This window comes from Lagopus muta, chromosome Z, assembly GCF_023343835.1.
Source record: "Lagopus muta isolate bLagMut1 chromosome Z, bLagMut1 primary, whole genome shotgun sequence".
In the NCBI taxonomy this organism is placed as follows: Eukaryota; Metazoa; Chordata; class Aves; order Galliformes; family Phasianidae; genus Lagopus; species Lagopus muta.
Genome location: NC_064472.1, coordinates 20,305,788 through 20,329,783, shown reverse-complemented (window position 1 = coordinate 20,329,783; position 23,996 = coordinate 20,305,788). Strand labels below are relative to the sequence as shown.

The 23,996-nt window shown below is 41.3% G+C and overlaps 2 protein-coding genes across 5 annotated transcripts in view; both read right to left on the bottom strand.

Moving 5' to 3' along the window:
- KIF2A (kinesin family member 2A) overlaps positions 1-3,371 on the bottom strand; it is a 56,281-nt gene extending 52,910 nt beyond the window's left edge. For 2 of the 4 annotated variants that reach the window (XM_048930648.1, XM_048930649.1), the window contains exon 1: positions 3,154-3,371. In XM_048930648.1, the coding sequence (XP_048786605.1) occupies positions 3,154-3,217 (64 nt within the window). In that variant the 5' untranslated portion in view covers positions 3,218-3,371. The remainder of the gene's footprint in view (positions 1-3,153) is intronic. The other 2 variants (XM_048930651.1, XM_048930653.1) reach the window with 1 other exon arrangement.
- Positions 1-23,996, bottom strand: part of IPO11 (importin 11) — a 483,265-nt gene that overhangs the window by 141,436 nt on the left and 317,833 nt on the right. The window lies entirely within an intron of this gene.

Sequence of the window (23,996 nt, the reverse complement as noted above, 5' to 3'; positions counted from 1 at the left end):
GGGTATAAGTTCACTTCCGAAGCAGTTGGTTATTATTTTTTAAGGGGAAGTCATCACCAGACAAATGTCTGTTTTTAGACCTCAAAAATAAGCACCTCTGGACAGGGAAAAACACCCATACAGCCCACACTCCAGCTCTTCAGTGTATAAGCACATTTTTCATGACTGGATCCACAGTTACTGCTGGCAGCTTATAAGCTAAAATGAACAAGCTCTCTCCCATTTCCAAAGCAGATTATCAAAGCATATTTCAAGTAACATCCACAAATTGTACTGAAATACGTAACAAATTTCAGTATCAGAAGTGATTATAAAAAGCTCAAATAGCTGACGACTTGATTTGTATTACATTATGAGAACCTAAGTTATCCCATGCAACAGTAACTGGAAACATTACCTGTAACTCTAGACAATTTTTATACCAATGTTTATCCAACTGAGAAAAAACAGATACACAGCAAGCAGTTCCGTAGCGTCAGTTCTTGAAAATGCTGGGTTTTATCCAAATACTGGTTTTCATGCATTTTTGGCCATAAGTTCCAATAATGCCTTCCATTTGTACATCTATTTTCTATTCAGACATAAGAAGTCTCTTGTGAAACACTTAAACCTAATTGGAGCTTATCAAAATGACAATATATAACTTTCTTTCTAGAAGGTTCTGGTCTCATTCTCACACTTATTGTTCATATATTGTTTGCAATACTGTTGTAGTGAAGAATGATAAGTTTTAAGTGTGATGTTTTTACAAAAAAAAAAAAAAAAAAAAAAAAAATCAAACTATTCTCTTAGCTCTCATTATTATTTAGAGAAAAATAATGGAATTAATAAAGCATTATCTGGATTCTAAAAACCATTCAGTGTAGCTGATGGAAAGATGGGAAAAAAATATATACTTCTCAAAACAAGTCCATTACTAAAAAAACAAACAAACAAAAAAACCCAACACTTTTATTCAGCAAACAAGCATAAGTGTAATTTTTAAAAATTTCTTTTATTTCTCAAAATATAAATTTAGTTTTAAGGAAATGGAGTTCTTTAAGATAAGACAGTATGGGAAAAAATGCCCAGACTGACCAACATAATGCTTCCGCAGAAAATTTCTGTAAGAATCTTAACTGTGCCTTCAACCTTGTGTAGCTCATATGATATCACGCCCTGATGCTACACGGAACACAGCTCTGGGTTTGGCGGGTCCCGGTAATTCAATTTTAATGAAGAATATCATACTTCACACTTTCTCTTTGTCCCAGTCATGCATTTTCTGATATTTTTGAGGTCACAGATCATCTGACAGTAATTTGAATTCCCCAGTCCTGTAGAAAACTATCAGATTCAAAAATCCACTAAATTAATGTGATTAATACATTATATCAGGGAAAAAAAGATATTGGAGACAATGAATGAGACAGCCAGTAAGAACAACAGAGCTGGCAGAGGCACACTCTCTTTGTCAGAAGCAGCTAGATCAATCTTGATTGCCTGTGCAACCACAGCCCAGCTTGCTAATAACCTACCTTCTGAACACCAAAGCCACCTACATGCAATCTAGTGTGATCTGTTCTTTCAGTATTTGTCTCTACGTTCCTCTCTATGCCCCATGAACATCTCTACCATCAGTCCCATGGAAGACAAGCAAACACTGCAACAACCAGGATCTGCTAACCCCAGTACAACTCTGCAGTGTGGCTGCTCACACAAGGAGCACGCTAATGCAAATACTCAAAACCCTACAGTGCTATGATGAAATAACTGCTGAGACGCTGTCCCCCTACTCTGCTACTGATGGGTAATATTTAACACATTGCATCTCATATTTAAGTGATACAGCAAAACACGTGATTTCTTAATAGGAATGAAAATTTAGCATTATTACATTCAAGAGTTAATGTTCACACTTCTGGCTTCATAAGTGAGCAGAAATCTGAAGAGTACAAAAGAAAATACACTGGAGCACTGTCATGCCTTATCTTCGAGAAGACACCCAAAACAGCCAGTAACATGTAAAAAAAAAATGGACACAGGCCTCAAAAAACAGTAGCACAAGTTGCTACAATGGAGTTTTCTGAAGCCTCCTGAACTCTGCGGGCATTATGCAAATCACTTTTGGAATTATCAGATTCTTCATGTGAAACACAAGCCATCGAGCACAAATTGAGGGTTTGGCGCAATACCACATCCAGCTAACAACTGAGCATTTGATTTTTTTGGTAGGGTTGAACTGTACTACGGGAGATGGGAAAGACAAACCGCACAAAGGCTTGCTGCTTGTTTCTGCCTCATGCAACCACGCTGACCACCTCTGAATCTTCTCTTCAAAACATCTGGCTGTTATCAAGCTCCTGAACATGGGAGAGAATAAAACTCTTCCAGAAGAAGGCAGCAGAACCCCACCCTGTGCTAGGAGGTCTCAGACCTCATGAGGCTGGGAATGGATGACACACTCCCACTCACACCACAGAGCCAAAGGCACGAGCGACGCACCTCCCCATTCTGGCAGAGGCCACGACCCGGCACCTCAGCGTGGCACAGCACCCTTCATTCACACGGGCTTACAGCCGGTCCCACGCAAGCTGCGGCCAGAGCAGCACCGGGTCGCAGCAGAGAAGCAGCCATCCACGGGCACAAAGAGCAGGCACTTCCCTTATATTTTAATCGTATCCGAAATAATACCGCCAGGCCTTCCATCAGGAGACGGAAGCGTCCAAAGGCATTTATTCCAGCGCACGCCGCACTGTCATTTTCTGAGCCCACAGCCGCCACGACAGAGCGAACGCGAAGTTCTCCCTTCGCACGACGCGCCTCCATCACCGAGCTCCATCACCGAGCTCCATCATAGAGCCCCCTCTCCGAAGCCCCCCCCCTCCCCGAACCTTCCTCCTGCCCTCCAACCCCCGCCCCCTCCCCCGGACCCCTACAGCGCCCTCCCTCCCCCCTTCGCGCGCCCCCCGTCCGCCGCCCCTCCCCGCGCTGCCGCAGCCTCCCCGTGCCCGGCGGCCGCCGCTCCCCTGACAACCGCAGCGCCGGGCCCGGCCCCTCCCCGGCCCCGCGCACACAATGGGCCCGGCGCGAGGCCCCCTCCCCGCCCAGCCTCGCGGCGGCGGACGCACCGCCGGCCCGACCCGGCCCCTCCCGGCCCCCCGCCTCGCTGACCATCGCTGCGTTTGATCTCCACGTAGATCCCAATCTGGATCTTGCCGAAGTTGGCCGCTGCCATCGCTTCATGGGGTAGCCGAGGAGAGCGGAGACGCTGCCGAGCGGGCGCGCGGGCAAGGCGCGCGCAGCAGCGGCGGGAGAGCGACCGCGGCGGCTCTGGGAGAGCGGCGGGGGAGCAGGGAGGGAGGGTCGGGGAGGGGGAAGAGGGGGGGGAGAGAGAAAAAAGGCGCCGGCCGGATACAACAGGCGCCGACCACCGTTGCGCCTGCGCGCTTCGCCGGGGCGTCACGGCGGGACCGGCTGACGGGGAGGCGGGGGCAGAGCCAGAGCCGCTGCGGCCTTCCTTAGTCGCCCGTCCCCGCCTCGGCAGAAGGCGGTGCTGGGGCCGCGTGCACGGGGGCGCCCGAGGTGGGGCCGAGGGGCTGCCCGACGGCGCTCGTTTCGTTTGCCGGCAGTTGCGGGGTCGCGCGCGTGGGGCGTCGCGGTGCGACGGGCCGGGCCGGCGGGCTGCGCCTCCCGCACCTGTCCCCGGCTGCGTGGCTCCAGATGGTGGCTGAGCTGCTCTGAAGTTTTAGCCTAATAGCTTTATCCGCCTGCTGTCTGCTCGCAGGGTCGCTGCTGGCAGGTGAAACAGCTTACGGGACGCTGCGGAGCAGCTCCCCCACCTGTCTGCAGCTCTCGAAGCCGAGCAAGGCCGCGCTAACAGCAGCATCCCTCTGTCCCCGCCCCACCGCTGCCCCGTGCTCCGTCTCGGTGTGGAACAAAGCGCAGTGCATGTTCATCGTTTTGGAGTGATGACCCTGATGCCAGACGAAGTCGAGACGCTGCCTCCTGGGTTTCTCCTTGTGGTTGCAACAGCCACAAAGCCACAGTGGCTTTAACGTTGCCCTTCTCGCACAGCTTTCTGGTCACCTTGGGCAGCATCACAATAAATACCCCTTAGCACACAGCCTCTTCTTTCCCCAGCAAAGCCTGTCTATTAAAAATAATCCCCCAATCCACACTCCAGCCAGTAATGCCTAAAGAGGGCTGACACCTCATTGAGAGCCACCAGCCACAGCCCCTCAGCTTCTGAGCCCCACAGCTTCCCCTGTCTCCACTTTCAGACCCACTCTGAAACCAGAGCAACCCACTTGACATTCATGACTTTTGGCCCCTGCAGGCCTTCAGAACGCATATAGAGAAGTGCACACGGAACAGAGCCAGAGAGGAACTGGCAAAAGGTTAAACAGCAACAACTGTCTCTCACAGCTTGGTTGCTTGGTTGCAATTTGTGTTGGCATCTGTTCTGGTGTAAAACGCCCTTTTGGTGAACTGCTAAGGAAAAAAAAACAGAGGATGAATAAAAGTATAGCACTTTTTTTGTTTTTTAATGCATTAGAAGTTTAAAACCTTACTCTTGCCCTTCATTTTTTATATGACAAATTGGCCTTGAATCACATTCATGTTTATGGTGGAATTACTAAAGGCAGATACTAAAGGCAGTAAGAACTTATTTTGACTTTCCAGTTTGTTCAGTTATACTGAACGCAGTTATACTGCTTTGAAAAACAGTGATGCTAAGCCGAGTGGTGCAGTCAATACAGTAGAAGAAAGGGATGTCTTGGACACATACATAATAAATAAAGCTAGTAATAAAGCCAGTGGATCAGAGAAATCCTAGGTATGAGTATGGACTGGGGGATGACCTCCTTGTGAGCAGCCCTGCTAAGGACTTAGGGATCCTAATGGGTGAAAAGCAGGCTGTGAGTCAGCAGTGTGCATTTGCAATCCAGAAGGCCAATGATATTCTGGGCTGCATCAACAGAAGGGTGAGCAGCAGGGAGAGGGAGGGGATTATCTCTCTCTGCTCTGCCTTTGTGAGGCCCCATCTGGATTACTGTGTCCAGGCCTGTGGCCCCCAGCACAAGAAGGATATGGAGCTGTTGGAATAGCTTCAGAAAAGGGGCACAGAGATGGTCAGGGTGCTGGAGTACCTCTCCTGTGATGAAAAGTTGAGGAATTTGGGATTATTTAACTTGGAGAATAGAAGGTTCCGAGACCTCACTGTAATCTTCCAGCACCTGAAAGAAGCTTACAGGCAAGAGGGGGACTGATTTTTCATGCAGGTTGATAGTGATAGCACAAGAGGAAATAGACTCAGAAGAGGTTTAAGCTATATGTTAGGAAGAAATTCTTCACTAAGAGAGTGATAGGGCACAGGCACAGGCTGCCCAAGAAGCTGTGAATGTGACATCCCTGGAGGCATTCAAGAACAAACTTGGTGGGTTCCTAGGCAGTCTGATCTGGTGATGGCAGCCCTGTTCATGGCAGGGGGGTTGGAACTAAGTGATCTTTGAGGTCCCTTGCAACCCAAGCCGTTCTGTGATTTTATGATTCTAGGTAAATGATCTGATACAAGAAATATGATACATTTGAAAAGGCCTCTTCTAATTACAACAGAGCTAAGGATGTGCATGTTCTTTTTGATCTGTAGGTGTTCTTAAATGAAAATGCGACAGATGTTTTAGACCTTAAAAATTAGACGTGGTCTGACACTGAATTAAAAACTAATTTTTTTCTTCTACTCGCCATATTCCATGGCACATCAGGAATTTGCACTGTAGTTTTATGCTGTTGGTTTTGTGCAATTTTTACTACATGGATTGCATCGTTATTTAAAACTCCCCTCCTGCTAGACACAGGACTTCATGAATAATAGCACAATACAATCAGAAAGTGATTTTAAAAAGAAAACTGCCATGTCTATAGAGATAAAATATTTTAATCCATTTTCCATTCGATACATATCATGATTTTGAGATTTTTTGGTTATCGCTTTTCCACATCATAACACCATGTAGTGCTCTGGGAGTTAAACTGTTAATGCTCCAGTTCTGGGCACCTGTCTGGAAGAGAACTACACACCCCGGGGAGCTTTTCGGTCACAGAGGAGATGTAACCCCTGACAAGGTCACCCGATGCGCTCTTCTTTGTCAGGCTCTCCTCCCTGCTGCTCAACTGGACTGCTCACCTCACCTTGGTGTTATGGAGAGGCCTTTCCACCTTTCAGACACTCTCTCTCACTGTATTTGATTGATTGGCTTCAATTCTAATTATTAATTTATGTTAATGTTATGTTATATTTAATATTATGTTATGGTGTGTTATCTTGCATTCTGATACTGTATTTAGTAAATTAGCTTGTTTCTCCTCAGATTGTTGCCGCGGTTTTTAATTATTTTGGGGTCCCCTGTTTCCCTTTTCTGGATGCACGGATTCGTGAAATCCTCCTCCCTGCTAGTCATGGGACTGGGCCGAACCAGCCCGTAAACCGTTGGCAATATATAATGAAATGTAAAAATCTCATTTTCATGTAGCAACATCTCATGGTAAATTTTGCTATATTCAAAACTTTACATAGCCGTCCCTGAGAGTTCAAGTGTTCAGAAAAAATCACTCAAAATCTTCATAACTGTTCAAAATCTCAATAACTATTCTTATGTCTTCCTCAACTGTTCTCTAATTTCCTCCTGAAAAATTCTGCAAGTTATCTTCCCAAATAAAGCTGATGTATTACTAGAATGATAATATTTCTTGTGTTATTGTTTACTAATTAAATATTAGGGAAAAAAACGATGTTAGATTTTTTTGCTTTCACCTTAGCATAATAGTAATGTGTCTGTAGTAGAGAATCCTGGTGCTGAAGGTGTAGTTATAAAACTCAAACATACTTATCATATGTCACTTGCACACCTTAAATAGAGCTGTTGGTGAGAAGCAGACATTCATACCATCATGACAAGATGTTCTTCAGCAGTGTTTTGAAATCAGAGCAGATTTAAGCAAAAGTTTATCATTCCTCCATTGGTCACTGGTATCATCCCACAGCACTCTGCTAATTCCTGATGTGGCTTTTCTTATTCCTTCTCTATATGTTCCTCAAGAAAGACATTTCCCAAAAGTCTCTCATCTGCAAATGGCCTGTTTGCATGTTTTCATTTTTTTTCTTTTATTTATTTCCATGTGGTTTCTCAAGGTAATTCTAGATCTTGCCTCAGAAAAATCATAAGGCTGCCATATGGGTACACGATCAGACCAAAGAAAATAAGAAAATATGAGGCTCACAGACCTCTAGTGTTATCAAGAACATCACTCTGTGTATGGAAGCTCTGGTACATTTCAATCAGTTTGGAAGGTCAGCCAGAAAAGTGGAGAAGAGAAATTGTTGATTACATTTATCCCCAAAGCAAATGCATATACCTAAATTGAACTAATTTCACTTACTGCTTTATTATTGCAATATGAGCTGCACATCTAAAAACCACATTGCATGCAGACAGATAGAGCATTGCTAGATACCAGATTAAGAATCAAAATTAAAGAAGGGTAAGAATGTATGCTGGGCTCTCCAAAGAAGAAGGCTTGAGGAAAACATTGTTCATTTGGGAAAAGCTCAGCTTGCTCTATGGCAATGACCTTTGCTTTTGCTCTGTATCTGCAAAATCAGTGACAACATTTTTGCTTTTTTTTTTATATTCATACTATTTGTGTACATTGGACAAATTAATCATAGTATGTAGCATCTTATAGCAGTCTCAAAAAACTCACTAGTTCAAAAGCTAGTTCACAAATTGATAGAAGTAGTGAGAAATAACCAAGGTCAACACTGCTTATTGCAGTAAACAGTGATGTGATCATTGTGGCTCTGATTCATGCATTACATCTTCTCTTTTTCATTCTATATGTTGCTGCTGAATGTCTGGCCCAAGGAAGCTATGCGTCTGGTCATATTTAATTATGCTTTTCTACTGATTGTATGGAACACAAGCAAAATTCCTGCAAGATAGCAAACTACTTCAGAAAAATCATTAGTGAAGGCAGATGAACCTATGTCTCCTCCCAAGCCTCCTGCTGCCAACAGGTAAGTCCAGAATAGCTACGATATGGATATTGAGCCTTCATCCTCTTTTATCCCATCTCTCCATTCTCCAAAACTTTAACAGAAATCTCAGATGCTTTGTAATAAAACAGCTGGACTTTTCATCTGAATGAAAAAAAATGCACTACTTACAACCTTCTGCAATGTGCCATATTGCTTGTGAAAATGGTTTTTGCATGAAAGTAGCTGCCTTGTAGCTTAGTCTAATGATTAGATCCCATCTTCATACCTATCCTGCCTTGTAAAAAACAGGATGGTTTCTTTATCTGTTCTTAGAAGTTATCCTGGAGCTTTCTATGTATTTCTGCATCATTAGTGCCAGTATTGGCAATAACAGATATTTATACCTATGGTATTTTTGCCTTAACACAAAATATTTTAGAACATCCTTGTGTTGGAATTTTAATGCAGGTTGATAGTGATAAACAAGGGAAAATTGATGATTAGATTGTCGATGTGCTTTTGTTTATGTTTTTACCATCTTATAACGCTCTTTCATAAATGCACAATAACTTGTAATTTAATTATCTGGAAGAACTTATGTAATTCTCTGGCAACACCCACATGGGCACTGGGCATGGTGATGTATACAGAGAACATGAAATTAAATACTGAGCATACCCAATGAACTGGAACAGAGGTTAAAAGAAAAAAAAAAGAAAAGAAAAAAAAAAGAGAAAAAAAACAGCTTTCTGAAGATTTTCTGTCATGAGGCAGTGAGGACCTACATTCAAACTAAAAAGATAATTTAAAGGCAGATAGTTTGCAAGTCAGTGGGTTTTATTCCATATATCCTGTAAGAAAGCATATGAAATAAGTATACCACAGTAATCCCAAGCTTGCTGACACTGACACTAAAAATGCTGCTGCTAGTTCCTTGGCTGTGCAAATGAAGCACAGAAGGGCATGCTTTTTAATTGTAATGATGCATAATTTTATAAAGTAAAAATATTGCAGCTTTCTTTTTTTTTTAAATTGAAGTCATTTAAACTGCCCAGGGCCCCATCCAACCTGACCTTGAATGCCTCAAGGGTTGGGGCATCCACAGTTTCTCTGGGTAGCCTCTGCCAGTATCTCACCACCCTCTGAGTAATAACTTCCCCCGATATGTAATTTGTATTTCCTGTTTTAGTTTAAAAGCACTCCTCCTTGTTCTATCACTGTTAGGCCATGTACAAAGTCAGTTTCTGTCTCGCTTATAAGCGCCCTTTAAATACTGAACTATTTCGCTTGGCATACATATTTCATGCTTGTGCTAAATACTACAGACATAGTGAATGTATACTGGGGAGAAAACTGTTTTTTTATATTTTATTCTCAAAGTGTGTAAACAGTGTTTGGAGTTTGTCCTCATCTTTCCACTAAAAGAAATGAATTTGTATAAATTTCTAGCTCCTAAACTTATGGATCTGTATCATTAGAGTGCTATAAAGTATCCTCTGATTCCCAGAACCATACCTAAGGAAGATATTTTCTTACTTTTCTTCTGGCAAATATATAATAAACTTTCCCTTTTTAATGTGGAGTTGATGAAAATTCAGTGCAATGAAGAAAAGTCTTGTGAAATTTTCGTTTTAGCACCTTTGGACTTGCTCATAACAGTATGCTGTAGAATACTTTACAATAGTCCATCCACAAGATATATTCATTGTAACATGATGTTAAAAAAGAAGGAGCAGACCAAAATACACTCAAATGTATATAGTATTCTGATTACCTCCAATCGTAACGTCTAAGAGAAGCTTTGTCTGCATTTGAGAAACTTGGCCCCATCCTGCTTCTCACACTGAAAGAGCATCTGGCACAAGCAGCCAGTTGCTAAATCGAGCATGTGAAATAAAATCACAATTTTCAAGATTTAATACATCAAGAAGATTAAATATGATAACAACAATATTAGACTTACAAGTGAGAAATCAGATATTCAAATGTTGTACTCCAGGATGCAATGCTAGCGCTTTGAAAATTCCCCTGGTTTATTCTATGAGGAAGATTAATACAATCCAGTGTCACGCTCTTGCAAAAGCAGCACAATGGATGTTAGATGTGTTCGTAAAGAGTAGCATGTGGAAGAACAGAAGGTAACAGCTTTGGTTTTCACAGCAGCATCAAGGCCTCGTCTGGAGCAACACTTCAAGTTACAGACAGCAGAAATTATGAAAATATGGAGGGAAATAGAGTTTGTAGGAGAGGTATATAGTGTATCAGTTACTTGAAAGATGGTGATTTCAGAGAAAAGGCTTGAAAAACTGGTCTTGTTTATTCCAGAAAGTCTGGAATGAGAAGGAATTGGAGGTAGTGGCAACTAATTGCTCTACATGTCCTTGAAGATCTGGATTAGTAATTTACAGAATCACAGCATGGTTAATGACCTCTGGATGTCATCTAGTTCAACCCTCTCCACACCTAGAGCACAGTCTCCTGCACGTGGTTTTCATAGGTGTCCAAGGAGGAAACTCCACAGCCTCTCTGGGCAACCTCTGCCAGTGCTCCATTGTTAACACATCACAGCAGTGCTCCCTGTTGTTCAGAGAGACTCCAGGGACACAGTACTCCCGGTGTGATCCTAGCAGTACTGAATGGAGGGAAATGATCACCTCTCTTGACCTACTGATGATGCTTTGCTTAGTGCAGCCAAGAACACCAGTAACTTTCATTGGGTTAACCTTCTGGCTGGTGTTGAACTTGGTGCCCTCCAGAACTCCTCTACAAGGCCCTTTTCTGCAGAGCTCCTTTCCAGTCACCCAGTGTCCTGATGTCTGGGATTGTTCTTCCCCTGGAACAGGACTCTGCTGTTCTACTTGTTGAACTGCATGGTGTTCCCCTCAGCCTACCTCCCCAGATTGTTGAGGTTTCTCTGAATGGCTGCACAGCCCTCTAGTGAGTTGGCCACTCACCACAGTTTTGTGTCACCCATGAGTTTAGCAGGGGAATACTCTGCCCCATCATCTACATTGTTAATGATTATGTTTAACAAGTCTAAATGTAGTACTGACCCCTGAGGTACTGTGCTCATTACTGACCTCCAGCTAACTAGATTTTGCACCAGCTAACTAGATTTTGCACCAGCGACAACTATCCTCTGAGTCCAGCTGTTCAGCCAGTTTTTGATCAATCTTACTGACAGTTCCTCCAGTCCATAATTCAAAAGTTTCTTTATAATAGTCTTATGTGAGTGAAAGGCCTTTCTTTCAGTTACAGGTTACAGGAAGACAATATGCACTGTTATCTCCTCATTCCTCCCACTGGTCATTTCATTATAGAAGCTTCCTCTTGGTGAACCTGTGCTAACTATTCATGATGACTGCCTTCTCCTGGAAATGCCTGGAAATAATTTCCAGTACATTATAGGAAAAGTATGCACCTTTCTGTTTAAGCACAGTTTAAGAGCAGTAAGCACTTGGTTTGATGATGCACGGAGTTTGCCATAATCCTCTGGTGAAAGTGATTCAAGAAAAGATCAGTCTCTAAGCAGGTGGATGGAATAGATGACCTATCTCACATCCTTGCAGCCTTACATTTCTGTTATATTTATGGCAAATTCTTTTCCTCGAGTGTAAGGCCTTTCCTCTGCCTGGGTTAACAGATTACCTTTGAACTTCATGGCTGTTGTAATCTTAGCAGTGCATTTAATACTGTGTCCAACCACCACCCATGCAATTTACCAGATAACTTGGGCGTGCCTGCACTAAGACATTTAAAGAAAGAATCTCTCCCTTTCAGTATGTTAGCAGAAGAGGTGGAGGCCTTTCTTTTTTCCAAATAATTAGGTACAAAACCACTGAAGTGCCCTTCGGGGGCATTAAAATGAAGTTACTTAGTAATTACTGGGTTGTTACAGTTGCTATCACTTTCCATTTCTAATTCTGAGGTTGCAGTCTCAACCATGTAAACAAGAAGTAGACAAAACAAGACTAAGCCAAGCCATTCCAGAATGTGCAGTATATGTAAAACTAAACCTAAACAACGGAAACTTTCCCATCAATTTTTTTTCTGTGGCTCATGGTGCAGCACCATCTGATATAAGAAAAATAGGAAAATAACAGTTCTGAATTAGGAAAAGAACAAAGTTCTATCCTGCAACTTTCCTCCATTCGTATCTTAGAGATTGTTATATTCACTCTCACGTAAAAGAGAACTACACAAATAAGTGACTTTTTTTTTTTTTTTTTTTCAAATTGGTCATCCACAGAGAATTGCTGAAAAGATATTAATGCACTGAAAAATGAGGAAATAAGGGACAGATGTGCTTTGACCACACAGGCTGCAAACCAGAAAGTTGTCACATTAATTCTTATATTACATGTTGCCTTTCATTCTCAGTTTTGATTACCTATTAAAATCCTTCTTGAAAATGAAAATGAAAATAAAAAAAGGATGAATAGATCTTTGAACTAATAATTCATGGAGATCTAACAGGCAGCTACAGATATTCAGATCTCTGAAAATTAGGGATTACAGTTAAGTATTTAATTTTTTGAATTCTGGAGTTAAAAAATCATCTCAGAACTTCATTGTCACGGTCTTGTAGATTGTCACATTTTCATTAAGCCATCTTTCCACCATGTCCCAATTTTCACCAAACATGAAGCAAATAAAACACCTCTGAATGATGATGCTAGTGAACAGATCAATAATAAGCAATTGTACTGTGTATTAAAAAAGAACAACAACAACAACAAAAAACAGAACAACAACAACAACAACAAAAAAACCCTGGAGTTTCAGTGCATTCACACCACTCTATTTTATTTGTAATAATTTCTTCTAATGACTTGTCACTGTGGATATGAGCATAAAATGCTGAAATCCATTTTTTTAGGGACAACTAAAGACCATTTTCTTAAGACAGCTTGGGTCACTGCAAAATATCTGCCACACTAGAGGCCTATGGTAGTGCAGGACTATGGGAAAAACTTATTTTAATGAGTCACAAAATGGCAGGTTGAAGCAAGTTGCATCAAAGAGATGGCTCAGCACCACCAGATGCAAGAGGTTGCTTGGTAGCTAAGCCTAGCTAAATAGAAGGTATTGAAGAGATAGGGAATAGAATTCCCATTGGGCCTGTATGAATCATAAAACGAAGACATCACCCTGACGTTGTATCAACACTGTGCAGAGTTATGACCCTCCATCTGGAAGATGAAAATTCAGTAGGCCTCCGTGGATTAAAGCAACTCTAGAGTGATCTCTTCTGCCTCTCTCTGCTAGGAGAAACTTGCTTTTCAAATCTGTAGTGGCACCTGGAAAATGAAGGCAATGAAAAATTTTATTTCTATAGTCCAAATCTGTTTCTTGGATCCCAAGTAAACTGAGGCACTAAGGATTCCTCCAGTCTAAATACAATTAATGAGAAGAAAATTGAAGATCAACATTCCACATAGTCCTTGTATACTACATAGGTTTGTCCGTAGTACTGAGCATACTCTGTGTTCATCGATGAGTCGATATGTCTGCATGAGTAGCATTGCTGTTACACGTAGATTTGTATTTTCAAGACTGATCGTCCTAGTGACTGCATAGCCTGCTCTTGTTGCCCAGTCAATAACAGAAATAATGCAGCACAGCACTGCTCACCAAGACAAATACTCACATACCAAGGTGCTATATTTTATTTTCGTGCTAATTTCAGCTGATTAACATGGTACGTCTTCTAGTTCAAGGGTATGATTTGTTATCTAAGAGGTTTTGTTTCAGATTTTCTGTCTTATCAAATTCCACTTCCAAAGCTCATCAGTTCATACTGAGTATTACCATCTTATTTCATTTTAGGTAGGATAGGAAGCTTCCTTTTAATTGAAACTGCATCAGTGTTTCAAAGATTTATCTGATAAAAGTGCATTTCTGCCAGACAAATTTTATATTCTTACATTGCTTCTCTGTTTCTGTATCTATAAACTCTTAGCTTGATCTTCAACTGAGCTTTATTTATTTGGCTGTCATTGTTCTCACAGATACCACAGTGGATCTGGGAATGAATTCACAGATGATGATGCTTTTCTATGGAAACAGTGAATTTCAACCATAGAAAAGAATATAGAAGAAAGAACAAAGGAATTGAAATCTTTCTAGTCCTGCTCTATGACTTTCTTATTTGCTCTGAGTTACTAACACAGCAGGAGACATGAGGAGGACAGGAACTTACCTGAACTACTGTCTCAAAAACAGATTTGTGAAAATGACTGGGGAAATTGCAAAGTACATAAGAAAGCTGTAGGGAAGACAATAAAAGTAACAATCATTATGTGAAGAATAAATAATCACAATTTTGTGGGGTTTTTTTCCCCAAGGAAGAGGGAGAGGCTTTTCAAAATGATATTGTATTTTCCACTACTCAATCTTCACGTGTACCTGTTTTATTCCTAAAATACACCATAGCTTTTCCTGAGAAATATTCTGGAAAGTCTTAAACACCTTCTTCTCACATATTTCCCTATGTTTTCTTCTGACACTTTTTTTGAAAATTATTTATTTTACTGTAACTGCCATAACACTTAGGCTTTTCCTTATAAACTAACTTCCTGAAATTATGTAGTGAAGAAAAAAATCATGTAAAAATAAAACGTGTTGCCCTTCTGGTTTTATATTGATTCTAATACTTAGTATTTTTATAGCAAAATATGTATCCAAAGTACAGAGCAAACATTTGTCAGCTCTTACAAAGCCACTGGCATTTGATAGGAGAATGACTGATCTGTCTACTGGGAGGAAGACTCATTGAGAAGAGTTCTGTGGTGAAGGACTGGGGGATTCTGGTAAAAGAAAAGATAGGCGTGAGTCAGCAGTGTGCACTTGCAGCCTGGCAGGCCAAGTCTATCCTGAGCTGCATCAACAGGAGTGTCCAGCAGGGATAGGGAGGGGATTGTCATCCTCTGCTCTGCCCTCATGAAAAACCATTTGGAGTACTGCCTCCAGGCGTGGGGTCCCCAAGAAGAATGTGGAGGTGTTGGAGTAGGTCCAGAGGAGGGCTGCAAAGATGATCAAAATGCTGCAGTACCTCTCCTATAAAGAGAAGCTGAGAGAGTGAGGCTTGTCCAACCTAGAGAAGGCTCCAGGGAGACCTCATTGCAACCTTCCAGTACTTGAGGGAAGTTTATAAACAGGATTAAGACCAACCTTTTGCGTGATCTGATGGTGCTAAGACATGGAAGAAATGGTTTTAAATAAAAGAGGGATGACTTCAGATGTTATGGGAAAATTCTTTACTCAGAAAGTGGTGAGGCACTAGCACGGGCTGCCCAGAGAAGTTGTGGGTGCCCCATCCCTGGAGGCACTCAAGGACAGGTTGGATGGGGCCCTGGACAGCCTGAGCTGGTGTCAGGGGCTTGGCACTGAGTGATCTTTAAGGTCCTTTCCTTCCAAACTAATCCATTCTATGATTCTATCATTCTGTGATCAGGTATCAGTAACAAAACTGACAAATGTACAAATTAACTATGTGCTCCTAACAGATTAATGTAGACAGTTATAGCTCTTGACTGTGGAGTGTATACAGGTTGTATGCCACCTCAGAGTTTCTGTTCTACTGTTTCAGCTGAGCTGTGCTTTCCAGCACTCACCAGGCTGATGGTTCTGGTCCCAGTTAGCTCAGCTTGCACACAGTGCGTTGTGATCTGAAGCACTGTCTGCTCTCCTGCCTTCTATAGTACAGCTCGACGGCCCAGACAAACTTCTTAGCAGACTTGTCAGCAATTCTTCTCAAAATCCATTGTAAATGCAATACATGCTCTCATAAATTCCCTGGCTTGTAGCATTCTTCAATATGTTTATTTTTAAGTTCTGGATCAATTATTTCCATTTTTTATTGTGTGATAATTTTTCAGTCCCAAATATAGCTGCTCAAAGTGAAACATCAAAGATGCACTTTCAGAATGGGTGTCTTCCTGGTTAACTACCAACCAGATCAGTAATACAAAGTGATGACATTAATGCATTAGTCAAGTGTCCTTATCCTTTGAGATTTAAGTGCTTGAAATAATCAGAAGTCACATGCAAAATGGAATTTACAGTCTGTTATAGAAGCCCAGTTCATAGGTTCAGAATTCAAAACTTTTTAAAGATGGTTTACCTTTTTACTGCATATTTCTGAAATTCCCTAAATTAATTCCTATAGGCTATACATGGAGAAATGTTTCTAGTTTTTCTCCTGTTTTCTCTGAAATTAGAGCTGAAAATGCTCATGATGCAAGGGTACTGACTTTGTGACCAAAGGTGGAATTTTACTGATAATATTTTAGAAACTGGGTTGCCTTTAAGTGAAGTGTTAAATATTTATATTCAAACTTAATCCTTGACATGCACTAATTCTGTCTTTTAAAGAATTTGATGGAACTTGCAGGGCTAAGTATAAATGCTATAAAGCAAAAACCTGTCTAAATCAAAAAAAGAAAACGTAACCCTAAAACATAAAAATAGCCAGAATTTTATCAAGCTGAATAGCAGTTTTTAAACTCCAGTATGGAATTAAATGCAAACCACTGAAATAATTATATTTTTAAAATCAAGTAATTTCCATTCTTGAGAAATTGAGAATAAATTGGTACAGTTCTCCACGTATCCGGTAAGAAACAATAACATATCAGCATTTGTTATATCATTTTTAAAACAAAAGTGTTTAGATTTGACCTCTGATTGATATAATCTGTAATTGCTGTCATTAAGTGCAATTGATTTCTAAGTTTCTATTCATTTTTTTGTAATTAACGGGCAAGACTAATGATAAAAAGATGGCAATGTCTGGAAGAGAATAAACACAGCAAAATCACAGAATTGGATTGGAAAGGACCTCTGGAGATTACCTAGTCCAACCCCCTGCTAAAGCAGGTTTCCTACAGTAAGCTGCACAGGAAAGTGTGCAGACAGGTTTTGCTTATCTCCAGAGAATGTGATTCCACAACAGGCAGCCTGTTCCAGTGCTCTGTCACCTTCATAGTAAAAAAGCTCTTTCTCATGTTCAGATGAACTTCCTGTGTTTTGGATTGTGCCCATTGCCCTTTGTTCTGTTGCTGGGCACTGCCAAAAAGATCCCAGTTCCATCCATTTGACTTCTCTAGATATATATAAGCATTGATAAGATGCCCTCTCAGCCTTCTCCAGGCTGAACAGCTCCAGCTCTCTCAGTCTGTCTTCATAAACAAGGTGCTCCAAGCTCTTCATCACCTTTGTGTACTCTCGTCACCTTCTGGACTCTCTCCAGAAGTTCACTGTCTTTCTTGAGCAGAACTATGAACATAGTACCCCAGATGTGGCCTCACCAGGGAGAGGTAGAGGGGGACAACCACCTCCCTCGGCCTGCCAGTCACACTCTTTGTAATGTATCCTAATATATCATTGGCCTTTTTTGGCCACAAAGGAACACTCCACACAAGGGCACACAGTTCCTAGGGGTATGGCTGAATCTGATCCTTGTTCATACAATTTATGGCTAGAATTTTTCTTAGTGAGGAGGTGGTGTAGAGATTACTTTAATATAAGAAGAATAAATAGGGGGGAGGTGTAAAATGTAAGTTTATAGAATGTATTTTTAAAAATAGTTTAATAAATTAAAAATCAGTTTAAAATATTTAAATTGCAGTATACTGGCTTGATCATATTTACCTGTACAGTGATGGATTTTGAGAGAACACTGAGTATGGATACCATTTTCCTTTCATGTGGAAAATAATGTTTGGAAACAGTATAACTGGAGAAGACAGCATCTCCTAAGAGATAGCTGGGACTACCTTAAGACAGTCTTTACTAGTTAATATTTTGGAGAAGAATTTGAGTTTTATTCTTTTTTGAGAAGAAAAAGCTGTTGAATTGTAAATGTGAGCAGTGCAATATCGTCATGGATACATGAAAAGAAATCAAAGAAATCCTCTTTCGTAGATGAAGAGGAAACTGTCAGTGCCATGTAGCTTAAACTTATCTTGAATATTCTTATGGCCTAGATTTTTCCTGTACCCCCAGTCCATGCTCCAAGTTGTTCTTTTCAGTAAGCAGAAATAATGATTGTAACTGCAGTAACTTCATACAATGTTACTGCAGTTGTTTCAGCAGTATTATGGAACTCCAAACATCAAAAATCACAGGAAACAGTACTGTGAATGGTAATGGGTAAGATTCCCATCTAAATTCACTTCATCTGAATTGATCACAGTACCAAAAAGATACATTGACTTTTAATCCACTGAAACCAGTGCTGCTAGTCTTTACACCTTACATGGGAATTCTGTCTATTTTACGTATTCTTGTGCTCAGTAATACCTAGAATGAATGAATTTTATTTATGGATCTTAATTTTAAAATGTTTCATAAAAATATAAAAAAAACACAAATGAAGTTGGCCAGCTCATGTTCATGAAATCTGCTTATGTTTTATGTCAGTCACAACTCATTAGTTATTACTTTTTCAACAAATTAGCAGAAAAAATACATGATACATAGTATTTCATTTCTATAAAAAACAAGATTATTTAATCCACAAGACAATTGTGTTGCAACAATAATCGAATTGCACAGAAATGTGCATTCAAAAAAAAAAAAAAATCCCTTCTTTTAAGTTCCCTTTTTACTGGCCTTTAGCATTTTTGGAGTACATCTTTGGAGATACCATTAATTTTAAAAGGCTTTTGATATACTATGATGCCAATGGTTTTTCTATTAAAACCTGTTTCTATGAAAACAGCCTAATGACATTTAATTGTGTATTGCTCTAAAAGTTCTTTATGTAGGTAGTGGACCCTGATATCTTCTTCTTGGTGTTCACAGAGAGGACACTTCACGTCTCACTCAATTATTTGCAAAGAGACCTTTCAACAGAGATATGATAGTAGCTGAATTAGGTTTCTAATTGACTTATCTGGGAGCTGTGAGGACTGGGACTGCTGCTTAAATCAGGAATATCTGTACAATTATTCTTCACCGAAGAGAAACCCAAGAAAGGTATGATGCTTTCAGAAACTCTGAAAGTGGTGTTCTGCTGCGGGAACTGTTCTGTTCTCGTCAGCATTAATCCTACTCTGGATCAATGAGGAATCAATGTCATAAGTATTACCAGTCTAACTGAGTACATAATATGACACGGAAGGAGCAAGGCCATTGAACTGTGAGGATCTAACAAAGACCCAGTCTACTCTGTGTAAAAATACAGGCAGACTGATTTTGATGTGTCTAACGTTGAACTATTCATGTTTGGTTCTCAGGACACTAAGATATTTGCCTATTTGGTTCCATATGAGCATGATGCAAAACTTCTTTGCTTTGAGGCTGACAGAGCACTGGAACGGGCTGCCCAGAGAGGCTGTGGCATCTTCTTCTCTGGGGATATTCAAAACCCATCTGGACACTTTCCTATGGAACATCCTGTAGGAAACCTGCTTTAGCAGGATGGTTGGACTAGGTGCTCTCCAAATGTCCTTTCCAATCCCTACAGTTCTTTGATTTTGTGATTTGAAAGACTAAGTGATATAGCTATAGTAGCAGTAGCAAAAACGGCAAAGAAGAGTTGTTGGATCAAAGCAAAAGGAATTTCTTTGGGTCTCTTCTAGCATTTCCACAGGCAGTGTTTCTGAGGTTTGTTGTCCATAGAAGATAATTACCAGAAACAGTCCATGCTGGAGCCTGACGCATATTTTTATGGCAAGTCACAAAAGGCATCTTTGATGTTTACAGTGGGAAGCAAGATCAGAGCTAATCAGACAGCTGCTGACAAACTTCCCTGAAAGCACAGCACATTGAGGTTGCTGCATTCAAGAGTCTATTTATGCTTCCATTAGAAAGAAGCAGATTTGTTTTGTATGTTATCAAGAAAAAAATTTCAAAGTGAAGTGTGGAAAGTTCTATTTCCTGCTTGCTGTCCTTGGTTAGCTGCCTTATAATAATCAACATGTGGTTAATTTAACTTAACTTGTGGTTTAAATAACTAGCTCCCTAATATATCATGTATTCACATTCCATAAATTGTGCTTCATTTACGCATATTAAATAATTTATTGAGAAGCTTGATTTTGTTATTGTCATCAGTTAAAGTAAAATAGAAAAATCGACCAAGGAGCCATCGAAAGAGGAAGAACACTTTGAAAACTTTTCCATTCCTTTTTCCTAAATTCCTTTGAGCACAACAATTTATTTGGCATATCAGTTTCGTGACAAATAAGAAAATACCCAAGCCATGTATCAGTGAAATAAAAACGTTATTGTGGTTGATTGTTTTCTGCAGGATGAATATTAATAAAAACAAAATGTTTTTGTAGGATATGAAAATAAAAGAAGTAAAATTTACCCTTGTCAGAGCCAGTTGTTACAGAATGTTAGTCCACAGACTGTGGTGCATCTGGGAATTAATGCCTGGAGAAAGAGAGACTCTTTTGGATATGTTGCCACTATTCAAGAATCTTTGAAGTAAGAGTGTTTATTATCTTCAGATCGTGACGTGTGATCATATGATAGTATCTTCACATCATCTTCAACTTCCCTGACATATGCTGGGAATGCAGCATAGCGCAGAAGAAGCAGTCTAGGAGGTTTCTGGAGTGTATGGAGGATATGAGAGGAGCTGCCCCGCTTGGCCTGCTATTAGCAAACAGAGAAGGTCTGGTGGGAGATGTGGAGATCGGGGGCTGTCTTGGATAGAGTGACCATGAAATGGTAGAGTTCTTAATTCTTGGTGGAGCCAGGAGGGGCAACAGCAAAACTGCTACCTTGGACTTCCAGAGAGCAGACTTTGAATTACTCAGTAGGCTAGTAGGGGGAATCCCCTGGGTTTCAGTCTGAGAGAGTAAAGGGGTCCAAGATGGCTGGTTGCTCTTCAAGAAGGAGGTCTTAAAGGCTCACGAGCTGGCTGTCCACCTGAGCCACAAAATGAGCCGGCAGAGAATAAGACCTGCGTGGATGAATAGGGAGCTATTCTTGAGGATCGAGGAGAAAAAGAGAATCTATCTTCTGTGGAAGAAGGGATGGATGACTCAGAAAGAGTACAGAGAAGTTGTTAAGGTGTGTAGAGAGAAAATCAGAAAGGCAAAAGCCCAGCTTCAACTCAACCTAGCCACTGGCGTTAAAAGGAACAAGAAACTCTTTTACAAATATATCAACAGTAAGAGGAGGACTAAAGAAACTCTCCATTCTTTACTGGATGACCACTGAGGATAAGGAAAATGCAGAGGTTCTGAATGCCTTCTTTACATCTGTCTTTAAAGGTCAGACCAGTTATCCTCAGGGTACTCCACATTCCCACCTGGTAGTCTCGACTGGAGTGCTGACAGAACCCCCCACAATTTGGGAGGACGCAGTCAGAGACCTACTACTCCAACTGGACTGCCACAAGCCTATGGGGCTAGATGAAATTCACCCAAGAGTGCTGAGGGAACTGGCAGAGGTGATAGCCAAGCTGCTTGCCATCATCTATCAGCGCTCCTTATGGACTGGTGAGGTCCCAGAAGACTGGAGGCTTGCCAATGGGACTCTCATCTACAAGAAGGGTTGTAAGGAGGATTCAGGGAACTACAAGCCTGTTAGCCTGACCTCGGTACCAGGGAAGGTTATGGAGCAGATTGTCTCGAGGGAGATCATGCAGCATGTGCAGGACAACTGGGGGATCAGGCCTAGCCAGCATGGGTTCACGAAGGGCAGGTCCTGTTTGACGAACCTGATCTCCTTCTATGATTGAGTGACCTGTCTGGTGGACAAGGGAAAGGCTGCTGATGTGGTCTACCTAGACTTCAGCAAAGCTTTTGACACTGTCTCCCACAGTATTGTCCTGCAGAAGCTCGCAGCCCATAGCTTGGACAGGTGCACTCTTGGCTGGGTGAAGAACTGGTTGGAAGTCTGGGCCCAAAGAGTGGTGGTGAATGGAGCTAAATCCAGCTGGAGACCAGTGGAGTTCCCCAGGGGTCAGTGCTGGGGCCTGTCCTTTTCAGCATCTTTATTGATGACCTGGATGAGGGCACCGAGTGCACCCTCAGTAAGTTTGCAGATGACACCAAGTTGGCTGGAAATGTCGATCTGCCTGGGGTAGCGAGGCCATACAGAGGGATCTGGACAGGCTGAACAGCTGTGCTGAAGCCAATGGGACGAGGTTCAACAAGGTCAAATGCCGGGTTCTGCACTTCGGCCACAACAACCCCAGGCGACGCTACAGGCTTGGGGTGGAGTGGCTGGAAGACTGCGTAGAGAAAATGGACCTGGGGGTATTGATTGATGCTTGGCTGAACGTGAGCCAGCAGTGTGCCCAGGTGGCCAAGAAGGCCAATGGCTTCCTGGCCTGCATCAGGAACGGTGTTGCCAGCAGGAGCAGGGCAGTGATTGTCCCCCTGTACTCAGCTCTGGTGAGGCCGCACCTCGAGTGCTGTGTCCAGTTTTGGGCCCCGCACTGCAAGAAAGACACTGAGGCCCTGGAACGTGTTCAAAGGAGGGCGACAAAGCTGTGAGGGGTCTGGAGCACAGGGCTTATGAGGAGTGGCTGAAGGAGCTGAGGTTGTTCAGTCTGGAGAAGAGGAGGCTCAGGGGAGACCTCATTGCTCTCTATAATTTCCTGAAGGGAGGTTGCAGTGAGCTGGGGGTCGGGCTCTTCTCTCGTGTAACTGGTGATAGGAACAGAGGGAATGGCTTCATTCCCCTGTGCCAGGGGAGATTTAGGCTGGACGTTAGGAGATACTGCTTCTCTGAAAGAGTGGTCAGGCACTGGAATGGACTGCCCAGGGAGGTGGTGGAGTCACCGACCCAGGAGGTGTTCAAGGAATGGATAGATTTTGTGTAAAGGGACATGGTTTAGTTAGTACTATTGGTGATAGGTGGATGGTTGGACTGGATGATCTTGAAGGTCTTTTCCAACCTTGGTGATTCTGTGATTCTGTGATAACAGGAGACCATGCAGGAAATGGCAGTGGACACTGAACTAGTCCAGTGTGTTTTGCTGTAAATAGATGACAGAGAAGTATCAGTAATATATAACATTTGATAAATCATTATTCCTTGAAAAAATGCTACTGTATCACTTCCAGCTTTAGAATTGATGTTTTATTATTTAAGAATATCTAATGGAAAAGTTTCAAAACTCACACATGATGGAACTGGCATTTCCCTCCACCTGCTGAAGTAAGTTTGACACCGGAAATACTTGGAATTCACTTTTGTGTTTCTCAACAGTGTGAGTTATGAATCACGTGTAAGAAAAAGAGTACTAGAAGAAACCACAAATGTTAGTATTCCATACCAGGAGTGGGCATTCACTTATAAGTACAGATTTGAACACATTAGTCTGTTTTTAAGGAGATGCATAAAAAGATGTTTTAACCTTTGGATGGATGAAGTACAGAGTCCCCTCCAGTTGTCCAGAAAAATTTTTGCAGTGATCTTTCTGTTTTGTCTGTGCTCAGAATATTTTAACTTGTCAGGTATTACCCACGAAATAGTAAAACACTTGTGTTCTTGTATCTCAGTGGATCTTTGTTGACAAAGTATATTTTAATAACAAGCTATTTTTTTATCTACAATAATGACTATTTTTGTTATGCTTCTCATTTTTTTTCACTCAGGTATCAGGAGTGTTCTTGATTTACCATGGGAATGAAGCTTGATGAAATCTGTATAGGTATAGCCATATGAACAATGAAGTCAACCTGTTGAAAGGATTCTATTCATTTCTGTTGTTGTTTAACCTGGCAGCAGCTCAACACCACTCATCCATTCTCTCACTCCCCACTCTCCCAACGGGATACAGGAAAGAAGTGGGAAAAAAGGAAAAACTCATAGGTTGAGATAGAAATCATCTATCTATCTATCTATCTATCTATCTATCTATCTATCTATCTATCTATCTATCTATCCATCTATCTACTTAGACAGAAAAGGAAGAGAGAAATAATACTAACAAGAACTATAACTATATATATATACATATATATATATATATATACTTTTTTTTTTTTTTTTTTTTTTT